Here is a 12,227-nt window from a genome sequence, read left to right as displayed (position 1 = left end):
AGTTTCACTGGGCCTCACTCATGAAATATATAGAGTTATGAACGATTCATACATTTCATAAAAGTTCTGTTTCCAACCAAATACATTTTTTCCATATTTTCTCTTTCAGACATTAAATATGTATACTACCATTCAAACATTTGTGGTAGGAAATTCCTCTTCCTCTTCTTCTTATTTGATCAAAATACAAGCAAAAAGAGTAATATTGTGAAATATAATATTGCAATTTAAATGAAGTTGTGCTGCTCAATATGTTTGTGGAAACAATGATACTTTTTTTTCAGAATTCTTTGATGAATAGAATGTTCACATAAAAACAGAATTGATTTGAATTTGAACTCTTTTGTAACTTTATAAATAAAAAATGTCACTTTTGATCAATTTAATGCATCTCGCTGAATATTAATTAATTTTATTAAAAAAAACAAAAAACATACTGACTCCGAACTTTTGAACGGTAGTGTACAGTATGCTGTGTACTGTATATGACACTACATATATATCATACTGATATTCAGTACCACAGCGCACTTATGGCTCTGTAACATGAAATGTGTCTTTGACAGAATAACAAAAAACATAAATTAAGCTAAAACATCAAACAAACAAACAAAGACAAACATAGTTTACTACTATGTCAGACTTTACTCTGATGAGACTCACGGGCATGGCTATTCCAAAAAATTTGACAGGAAATGGACAAGTGAAAAACAACCAAAAAATAAAAGCAAGAGGAAGTGGGAAAAGATGACGCAGATACGCATACTATTAATGGTCTTCTAATGGAAATACACTTAGTATATCACTTACTATACTGGCTCTCTTTAACTGGGAAGTCCCGAACAATCAGAGTGTCACTGTCCATACGTAGGGAAATCACCTTTTTCTGCAGTTTATAACACCTCCTCACCACAAAACTCTAGACAGAACAAAAACAAATAAAATGCACTGGCCATGATAAAACATAAATAACAGAAGAACCTATTGTTGTGAAGCAAGGTGGCTGTTGTCATTACCCCTGCCGGCTGCGGCTGCAGAATGCGTCTGGCTTCCTCATCGCTGAGAGACAGTAGCAACCATACAGAGTGTGTCTGCATCAGTCTGTCCAGGATGCTCATGTGTCTGCGTAGAGAGTCATATCCAGAATCCCTCACTCCAGGTGTACCAGCACAGGCAGAAGATTGAAGGAAAAGACCGCTGACCTCTCCTTCCAGACTACAGATATATACATAGAAAGAGAAACCTTTATTTCACAACAACACAAGATCAAAACCACACTTGGTTTAAAGCAGTGGTAGTCAAATGTTTTCAGGTGGCAGATCACTTTTAACATTAAAAGAAAAATTGCAGACCACCTAATTAAGACCCTCAACCTGTAAGAATCCCAGACTACTACCGATAACAGCTATGTAGGGAAATATTTTTACAATTGAAATGAACTGTTTTCTGTGTTAATATATTTTAAAATGTAATTTATTCTTTTCTATTCCTCCGTCACATGATGAATACACTGATTTAGTACTCAAGAAACATTTCCTATTATTATCAATGTAAAAAATATTTCTGTGAAAATTATATACTTTTTTTCAGGATAATTTGATGAATAGGTAGTTTAAGTTCAGTTGAAAGAAATCTTTTGTAACATTTTTAAATGTCTTTACTGTCATTTTTGTTCAATTTAATGCATCCTTGCTGATTAAAAATATTAATTTCTTAAAAAAAATAGTGTTCACTGGTTAATAAATCTGCATACAATGCATACATTTGTAATTTTGTAACTGTCAGTCACACTACTGAAGTGAAACATCACAAACTAATGTGAACCTGTTAATGTGAACCTGCTAATTGACTGATATGAGTTAATTTATCTAATAATTAAATCAAATATTGGTCATTCATTATAATTATTTTGTTTATTGTGGTCTACATTTTTAATTAGCCAAGTCACAGCCCACTTGGGACTCTTTACAGATTAGAAGGAAGTAAGACCTCCTCCTACTTTCCAAACCCACACTGATCTGTCAGTACTAGACCTAAATTACAGAACTATTTTATTATACATAGCAAGAAGTTATGTTTATGAATGTTAGAAATGTTTGTTAATTGTCTCATTACAAATTCAGGGACATCAAATGAGGAAAAAAAAATATTAAGAGACTGAAGCTTGTTTTGGTTAAGCTGTTTTCAAACTTCTGAAAGCTGATTGTGAAACACCTGAATTTATTGTTCCTCTCACTTTCTTTAAATTTCATGGAAATGAGGTATTGCAAAAGCATTGAATGTCCTAGGGCTCAAAAATAAGACATGCTCCACCTGCTGGAGAACACGGGAAGTACAAAAACAAACACTGAGAATTCATCTTAAACCCGATACTTGTGATACTGAATACTGACGGACTACATAAATCTATACAGATTTTTTTTTAAATGATAAAAATACTTTTCCTGTCCCATTTTAATGCCAGATAAAGCTATAACTCTATTACACTTTCAAAATATTGCCTAGTTTACATTTTTAATCTTTTTTTTTAATTGAAACTATATGAAAGTTACATTTTCAATATTGTCTCACACCTTCTAATCCCACTGTGCAATTGAGAACATATACAACACCATGTAATATTGTCCTCATTTGTAAGTCGCTTTGGATAAAAGCGTGTGCTAAATTACTAAATGTAAATGTAATATAACCTATTAATGCCAGTGAGGAGGAGGATGACAGTGATGAAGGAAGGACTCACCCCTGTAAGATCTCTGTCTCCGGCTCTCTGGCTGGCTGAACCATCTCCTGCTTTAGCTCTGAGATCTCCGTGGAGAACGTGTCAATCAGCTGTAGTCACACACACACAGAAAACACAATACAAGCGTAAAGAGCAGGAAATCTCGAGACATTCTGAATGTGTGCTGTGTGTCATTGAAGTTTTGTACGAATGGGAAGTGGCTGTGTCTGGAGTTAGTCATCATGAAATGATTCCCAGTGAGGCAGCAACTGCGTCCGTTTCCTTTCAACAGCTAACAGTGAGAACAATTCAGACAAAGACATCAAAGCACGCTGTCTGTACATTTCCTTTGATTATTCCTAGATGAAACACTGAACCGTGGCCACTGTAAATGAAAATACACAACATCGAAAGGATAAAAAATATTCTGTTTAAGGCGGGATACTAATAATTGCTGATGCTTCATTGCTAACGGCTTAAATCAGACATGAATCATGGTGATTTTAGGTCAGTAAGGGTAAGTGCACTTGGCAAAACTGGTTGTATATTTTTCATATATCTGTATTTCTCCTGATGGCCAGCAGGGGGCAGGTTGTTATTTTTTCTCTCTCCCTTTTTTAATTTGTAAACTTTTTTATCCTGCAGAAATTCCAGTTAAGCACTACCACTGTTATGCACAAAAGTCGAGATTTCATAAACCAGACAAGTAAAGACCCGTCCACACTTTCTGTTGCATTTCTTTTTTATCTGAGCCAGCATTTTCCGCTTATAGTCATGAGGTATTTCTCGAACTTCATCTCAGACTTAGTCAGCAAACCACAATTACACACCAACTCTTGGCTCTTTTCAAAATCCAGCTCACAGCCAAGAAAAGCACTCTGTAAAGACTCGAAAGGGCTTCAGTCGCACCAAAACGCTGTAGGATTATTGCTGAATGAGCTAGACACTTGAAAGGTCAAGAATTATCAAACCAACATAAAATAAACTGGCTCACTGCAATGGCTGGATATGGCTCATTGTGCTCCACGTGTGAGTCAGGCAAGAAATGCCTCAAAACAATTTTAAGCTTACCATCTAAATATTAGAAACAGGCATGCATGAACTTATCCTTGAACTTGTCACCGTGACCTAAATAGCAGAGTATTTACAAGTGTAAATACTAACACTCACTTTTGCATTTTGTCTAGGAACATATACAATCATAAAATAACACATAAAGAATATATTATTTTTTGTGTGTACAGTGCCATTCAAAATTTTGGGGTGGGTGTTTTTTTTTTTCTTCTTCTTTTTTAGAAATGAATACTTTTATTCAGCAAGGATGCATTAAATTGATAAAATGACAATAAAGACGTATACATTGTTGCAAAATATTTATATTTTAAATAAATGCTGTTTTTTTCAACTTTCTATTAATCAAAGAACTATGAAAAACGTATCACACTTTCCAAATACTTAATATATTTACTGTTTTACTGTATTTTAATCAAATAAATGCAGTCTTTGTAAACATAAGACACTTAAAAAAATTCAAATCTTTTACAGGCCACAAACCTTTATTAAGAGTATTTTTTTTTATTAATGTAATATTATTTATGCATTTATCTATCTATTTATTTCTTTATTTATTCGAGATTTTTGCCACCTGTACAAAAATACAAGTTTTGCCTGGTTTCACCAGATCATAGGGGGGGAAATAAAATGCATATTTCAAAAAATCAGTTCTTAATTTTAGACAAAAAAAAAGCAACTATGCCAGCAAGGGGAAAATATATAAATGAGATTGTATAATCCTATTGGACACTGACAGAGAAAAACAGATGATACATTTTCAACAGATTTATAAGAACAAAGCAAATTATTGTGTCATTATAATGTCGGCCAGAATGATGACAACAGAACCACCTATCATTTACACTTTCATTTGCCGAGACAGAAAGAGATCTGATATAAAAATCATTCTGCTCGCGTTGATGAATTCATACAGAAGCAGAAAATGACTTCAGCTTTACTGATGAGCCATTAAAAGAGGTGATGAAGCAAAATAAAAAGTGCATTTTCGCAGGCTGGACATTTGTTAGGAAATTCTGATGCCTGTGAGGTGCTGGCTGGTGTTCTGGAGACTGGCAAGATCAAGAACTCTGCCAAATGCTGCAGTCATCTGTGCCTCTCTTTAACCAGCCGTGAGGTAAAGTCATTCACAGCATACAAAGCAGCCAAGACTCTAGGAAACTATGTGCTGACATTTTACTAGCACACTTGTTTCAGCCAAACACAGCCCTAACACTGAGAGGAGTGTTCGAATTATAAACACTCAAAGTGACAGCAGCAGAGTTATTCAATTAAAGGGACTGTTCACTCAAAAAGCAACATTCTGTCAACATTTACACACCCTCACACTATTCCAAATCCTTATATTTATTGTGTGGAATAAAACATTTAAAGTTTAAATTTTAAGGAACATCTTAGCCACTCTTTTCCATATAATTAAACAGCAGTGGTTCTCAACTAGCTCCCCTTTGTCGAGATATTATTTGAAGGGCCTGCTATCTAAGCTGATATGTACCTCTGGTATTTCTAACAAATAAACTCAAAAATATAATTCTGATTTAATATTGTACATCTTCATTTTAGTATTTTAATTTATATTCTATTAATATTTAAATAAAAATGGTCTAAATTTAAATGAAAAGTTTACAAGCTGTTTATCAGCCAATATCAGTGAATTTATTTAATTTGTTGTATCATATTTATATTGGATATAATAGAATAACTTTTTTTAGATTTTGTTTACTCCTTTCATCATCTGACACTCACTAAAGTTGATCTTTAAAATCACTAATAATTAAATGACACGGTTGAACATTATGTTTAGCAAATATCTGAATGAATATCTATTTTTCATACTGTACATTATATTGCTGTAATGCCTGCATTCACTTGTAGCATTTAAAACAACTGATTATAGTGATTTATTTTGTATGTGAGCCATTTATCAATTATTAGCCATAACAGGAACTGGTATCAACAAGAATGTGATATTGTGCATTCCTAATATCATAAAAGTTTTCTATATGGCTAAGTCTTCTTGCCAGTATTCTATTCCATATTTCATTATTTGGAAAAGAGCAACCAGGATATCCTTTGAAAATTCACCACCTGTCCTCCACGGAAACAAGAAAGTCATACATGTTTGGAACAACATGAGGGCGAGTACATTTTTTGATGAACTGTTCCTTTAATAGATGACAAAGGTAAAATCCGCTCACCACATTCCACTGTAGGATCATCTAAAACTGATGACAGAGGAGAGATGTTACGGGAGTGTTTTCTGTTAAGGAAACAAGGAGGAATATAAATTTTTGTTCACTGACACTCATAATCTTATCATGCATTCATCACGGCCGGTTAGTGTCAGCGCGAAAGCCTGATTTATTTGTCTTTGGCTGCATCTGATTGTTTACATGTAACACAGCTTGCACTTGCAACTACAACTTCCCCCTGCATGAAATAATCACAACACATGCTGGAGGGACTAGTAAGGTCACCCTGAAATAATTACATAAACATTCACACAAAAACTCTTTATGTTTGTTGGAAGAATAGCTTGCAGAGATAACAACTGCATCTATCATCCTCTGAGAACCTCTTAAGCTCTGCAGCTTTAGCGCCGGCACAGTGAACAGACAGAGCGGCATTCCACTGGGTCTCCAGAGGCCCTGACAAACCTGCGCTCTTGTCTGGCTCTAAAGTAGGACGCATACTGAAAGCAAGCTCCTTGAGTGAAGTTGTTTTTCTCGTGCGTCATTTATTCCTTTCGCATCATTATTGACACATTACTGTGTAAAATGTAAACTATAGTGCCGTTCAATCATGACTTAGGCCATGTATTCACATGTGTTTCTGTCTACCTCTGAATGTGGTTTCAGTGATTGGATCACAAAACATTTAGCAACAACTGTATTTAGCATTAACAAATTTGGATCAACTGAGATGAACCATAAAAGGACAGTTTATCCAAAAATGTAAATGTCAACATTTAGCCACATCGTTCCAAACCTGTGTAGCTTTTTAGTATGTGAGGCTCTGTTAGAGAAGCTCACGTGACGATAACAGAGCACATGCAAATCTACATCCAGAACATGCAGACAGACACATACAGAAAAAAAGGCAAAGCTCAGGAGACCGATGCCGATGTGTCTCACCTTAAAAAAGCTGCTGCTCCGGTCCATGAGGCAGGACTGCATCATCATCTCTGTAGACATGGTTGGGTGTACGCAGCTCTTCTGTGTCAGGCTGGGTCTCTGTGGATCACAGACACATAACTTGAAGCCCAGGAAGAGGAAATCTCAACCCATTCCACACGGATAGGCCAGAGAAATGAGCATACAAGACTTACAGCAGGGGCCTGCAATACATGCACCTTAGGCACACTCTGAAGTTCATTAAATGCCCTCTTCTCATTCGGCTCATTTCCTGCCAGATGAATTAACTTGAACTACTCCATACACAATACTGTCTTATACATACACACAGTCACATGCTCAAACACATCTTGTCATAGATTGCGCATAAGAAGATGTGCAGCCAATATTATCTGTTACAGTCAGGGCTATGAATTTAACATGGTAAATAATAATTACTGTATATTGTGTAAATTGTTTTAGCTAACGTATTCAAATATATTTGAATACGTTAGCTAAAACAATTTACACAGTACATTTGCTTAGAGATCATGGGAGAACTGGTAAAGCAAATAGAGACGACAGTCTGAGTTTAAATCTTTTGTTCACCCACTTTTGTAAAGAAGTTTTCAAAACAGCCTGAGGCATAATACAGGGAGGGGGATCAGCTGGGAGACTGGCAGAGACAAAACCAGGGCAAAGGTCAAGCTGTGAGAAAGGGTGGTGGAAGAGGGAAGGTAGAGGAACCTACAGCATTCTAATGCACACTTAATCAGCTGTGAATGCACTGCTCAGCTCAGGTAAGAATCAAAACCAGCTCCATGCACAAAAAAGAAACCCCTGGAATGTCCTGCTCCTCATAGCTGTATGGGATAGTTTACCCATCATTAATTACTCACCCTCATGTCATTTCAAATCTTTAAGATCTTTGTTCATCTTTGGAACACAAATGAAGATACTTTTAATGAAATCCGAGAGCTTTCTGACCCTGCATAACCAACAATGTAACTGAAATTTCCCAGGCCCTATGGAGGGTCAGAAAGCTCTCACAAAGCTCTCTTTACAACTTAGGTATAATGGGTTCAAACCATGAATGGGCTGAAGTGATTAAAGGCTGAAGGAGCTTTTTGTATTGTACACAACATTTTTTGACTTCAAAACATTTATGAAATCTCTTTAACATTCAATGCAAAAGTAAGCTGCATTAATACATCCTGCCAGAGAAATGGTAAACAATACAGCTATTTAAACAGCCACAGCACCCAATTCTGCCTCTGCAGGTCACTTTGTTCACGATGAGCAAGCGTCTCTCTCCTTTGCTGTAGAAGATTGTCATCAGCTGGAGCAAGAGCCAGCGCTGACCCACTTCCAGATGCTGCAGATTCCCAACACCCAGAAACCTTTGATCCAGCACAGCTGTCTGAGTTATGCACAACAGCTTTTTCCTCCACAGACAGCACAGTCTTGCAGTGTCAACCTGACTCCGCTCTTACCATCGACAAACGAAACACAAAGCCTTTTTTCACTGGTTGAATTTATGTGTTGAGCTAACACAAAGCTGCTGTCTTGGTGCTGACACTGTAAAGGAAATCATGGCAAACATGTGCAGCTCAGCTCACAAAGGCTTTGATGTGACCACCAGGAGCTTTGAAAAGAGCCAGCATCTCCCCCCAAACCATTGCTTTCTTCTGCACATATCGCTATGGACTCTTGTGTCCTCCAGAGCCAATTTATCAGCACTAAGTTCAGACTGTCCTCTGGGTGGAAGGTCCTTCAGTAGAACAAAGCCTGGAATTCCCTCCCCCATGTCCGTGAAACAACACCTCTTTACATATTCAAAATGTATCTGTTCACAGTTGTTTAAATTGATCTATTTTAGCACTTAAATGTATCTTTTCTTATTCTTTTGTCTTGCTTTCCTTTATTCTTTTATGTATTTTTCCAGTCTTTTATCTTCTTTTTTTTGTCATGTAGTTTGTATCTTTTTAAGATTAATAATACTAATAGCCTAGCTATTCATTCATTGGACTGTATTAGACTCAAGATCCATCTACAAAACAATAAAGTACCGTATTGACTCGAATATAAGACGACCCCCCTTTTTCCAGATGTACCTTTTGGAAAAGGCCTTTTTGAAAACCAAATCTTGTTTTTTTTTTCCCTCTGTAAAACACATTTTTTCTGAAATTATTTTCATATTGCATATTTTTCCTATTTTAATTTTTGTTTTGAAAGTATGGTAAATACTGGTAAAATGTACCAACAATGACACTGAAAAATATACACTTTTTGATATACCATAAAAATAACAGGTAGCCCATCTGAATTATATAAAATTTAGGCTATCCATCTCATAGTAGCCTATCAAAATTGTATTAATAATAGAAGTGAAATCTTATTGTAGTCTTCAAATCTGGGTACTGCCTTATGTTTCAAAATCACTTACAGAGGAAGTTTGGTCCCATCAGGCTAACATGACAGTCACGTGCCGCTGTAAGCTTTTCTTTTTCTTTTGTTTTCACTCGCGATCTTTACAACACACATTACATTACATACAGGTGCATCTCAATAAATTAGAATGTCGTGGAAAAGTTCATTTATTTCAGTAATTCAACTCAAATTGTGAAACTCGTGTATTAAATAAATTCAATGCACACAGACTGAAGTAGTTTAAGTCTTTGGTTCTTTTAATTGTGATGATTTTGGCTCACATTTAACAAAAACCCACCTCAAAAATCCATAAGACCAATAAAAAAACATTTTTAGTGAATTGTTGGCCTTCTGGAAAGTATGTTCATTTACTGTATATGTACTCAATACTTGGTAGGGGCTACTTTTGCTTTAATTACTGCCTCAATTCGGCGTGGCATGGAGGTGATCAGTTTGTGGCACTGCTGAGGTGGTATGGAAGCCCAGGTTTCTTTGACAGTGGCCTTCAGCTCATCTGCATTTTTTGGTCTCTTGTTTCTCATTTTCCTCTTGACAATACCCCGTAGATTCTCTATGGGGTTCAGGTCTGGTGAGTTTGCTGGCCAGTCAAGCACACCAACACCATGGTCATTTAACCAACTTTTGGTGCTTTTGGCAGTGTGGGCAGGTGCCAAATCCTGCTGGAAACTGAAATCAGCATCTTTAAAAAGCTGGTCAGCAGAAGGAAGCATGAAGTGCTCCAAAATTTCTTGGTAAACAGGTGCAGTGACTTTGGTTTTCAAAAAACACAATGGACCAACACCAGCAGATGACATTGCACCCCAAATCATCACAGACTGTGGAAACTTAACACTGGACTTCAAGCAACTTGGGCTATGAGCTTCTCCAGCTTTCCTCCAGACTCTAGGACCTTGGTTTCCAAATGAAATACAAAACTTGCTCTCATCTGAAAAGAGGACTTTGGACCACTGGGCAACAGTCCAGTTCTTCTTCTCCTTAGCCCAGGTAAGACGCCTCTGGCGTTGTCTGTGGTTCAGGAGAGGACAACTGTAGCCAAATTCCTTGACACGTCTGTGTGTGGTGGCTCTTGATGCCTTGACACCAGCCTCAGTCCATTCCTTGTGAAGTTCACCCAAATTCTTGAATCGATTTTGCTTGACAATCCTCATAAGGCTGTGGTTCTCTCGGTTGGTTCATTTGCATAATTTTCCTCCAAACATTTTCCTTCCACTCAACTTTCTGTTAACATGCTTGGATACAGCACTCTGTGAACAGCCAGCTTCATTGGCAATGAATGTTTGTGGCTTACCCTCCTTGTGAAGGGTGTCAATGATTGTCTTCTGGACAGCTGTCAGATCAGCAGTCTTCCCCATGATTGTGTAGCCTAGTGAACCAAACTGAGAGACCATTTTGAAGGCTCAGGAAATCTTTGCAGGTGTTTTGAGTTGATTAGCTGATTGGCATGTCACCATATTCTAATTTGTTGAGATAGTGAATTGGTGGGTTTTTGTTAAATGTGAGCCAAAATCATCACAATTAAAAGAACCAAAGACTTAAACTACTTCAGTCTGTGTGCATTGAATTTATTTAATACACGAGTTTCACAATTTGAGTTGAATTACTGAAATAAATGAACATTTCCACAACATTCTAATTTATTGAGATGCACCTGTATTTCATGGCACACTCGTTTTATGCGTTTTTGGCGCCACCTATTGTTGTGGGTGTATTATTGACATGTCAAAGTCTAGACCCTGAATATAAGGTGACCGCGTTTTTTGAGATGTATTTCCAAGAAAAAAACATTGTCTTATATTCGGGTCAATACGGTATTATTATTATTATTGCTGTTGTTAATTTTTTTTAAATAATATTCTAATGATAATTTAATAATGATAACTTCATGATGATATACTTCATTATTTATTATTATTTTGTGATTTAATAATAGTATTAAAATGTTATTATCATTATCAACAGCTAATATATTGTTAATAGTAATACAATTATTATTTTATTATTTAGATAACATATTATTGAATAATAATATTGAATGATAAAATTATTAGAGAAGAGAAACAAAGCCCAACTGTGATGCAAATAAACTAAATCTTCACCACATTAAATAGATAGTCCACTAGAGCTGCAACAAGCAATTATTTTGATAATTGACGATAATCCAATAACCTAATGAATATTAGAATGATTAATCGACTAATCATCAGGCTTTGAACGATTATCCAGCTTTTGTTTTTTCATCGTCTCAATCTCTCTCTTCCAAATCAATCCCACAGGTCTTAGCTTTCTTTCTTTTTCTCTTTTCCTGACCAGTTGTCATGCTCAGTGGCAAGCCTCACAATCCAAAGGGCACAACTCTCACAACCACCCAGCTTCTTGGAAAAAATACAGCATCGAAAACTGAGTTTAACATTTTTATGCTGTTGTGATGGTGGTTTTTCAGGAAATAGCTGGAGATGAAGGTGGGGTATAAGAGAAATCTGAGTGAATTCCAGGTATTTCCTGTGAAGTGTTGTTCCTGCGCTGACAGATATGGATTGAGTTTGACATGTTAATCTACTCCTCTCTGTGAAGGGGCTTCACCTCATGTTGTTGCTGTAATGAGGCATCACAAAACACATTCATCTTTCCTCGGCAGGCCTCAACAACAACATTTATTTCTGCTTGCACTCCCAACATTGCATAGTCCACAGCTTTATCCATAAACATACAGAAGTTTGCTGTAAAATGATGACATATGATGCAAAACAAGTGACAGTTCCATCATCTGGCTTGAAACTCTCTCACAATGGCCCCAGGACATCAAACAAACCATTGTTGAGCCCTGCTCAGTATATCAACCAGAAAAAGCAAGCTGTTATTTACCTTGCATCATC

General features: G+C 36.4%; 1 protein-coding gene across 5 annotated transcripts in view; it reads right to left on the bottom strand.

Annotated features, from left to right (window-relative positions):
* Window positions 1–12,227, bottom strand: part of rin2a (Ras and Rab interactor 2a) — a 35,166-nt gene that overhangs the window by 14,771 nt on the left and 8,168 nt on the right. For 3 of the 5 annotated variants that reach the window (XM_058796247.1, XM_058796245.1, XM_058796246.1), the window contains 4 exons: window positions 6,925–7,023; window positions 2,741–2,829; window positions 1,017–1,215; window positions 811–919 (listed from right to left, as the gene is read on the bottom strand). In XM_058796247.1, coding sequence (XP_058652230.1) covers window positions 811–919; window positions 1,017–1,215; window positions 2,741–2,829; window positions 6,925–7,023 — 496 coding nt within the window. Of the gene's footprint in view, window positions 1–810; window positions 920–1,016; window positions 1,216–2,740; window positions 2,830–5,988; window positions 6,051–6,924; window positions 7,024–12,227 lie in introns of all 5 variants that reach the window. The other 2 variants (XM_058796248.1, XM_058796249.1) reach the window with 1 other exon arrangement.

Source organism: Onychostoma macrolepis, chromosome 13 (assembly GCF_012432095.1).
Source record: "Onychostoma macrolepis isolate SWU-2019 chromosome 13, ASM1243209v1, whole genome shotgun sequence".
NCBI lineage: Eukaryota > Metazoa > Chordata > Actinopteri > Cypriniformes > Cyprinidae > Onychostoma > Onychostoma macrolepis.
The sequence above is the reverse complement of the archived record's forward strand: the minus strand, read 5'-3'. Positions and strand labels throughout refer to the sequence as shown.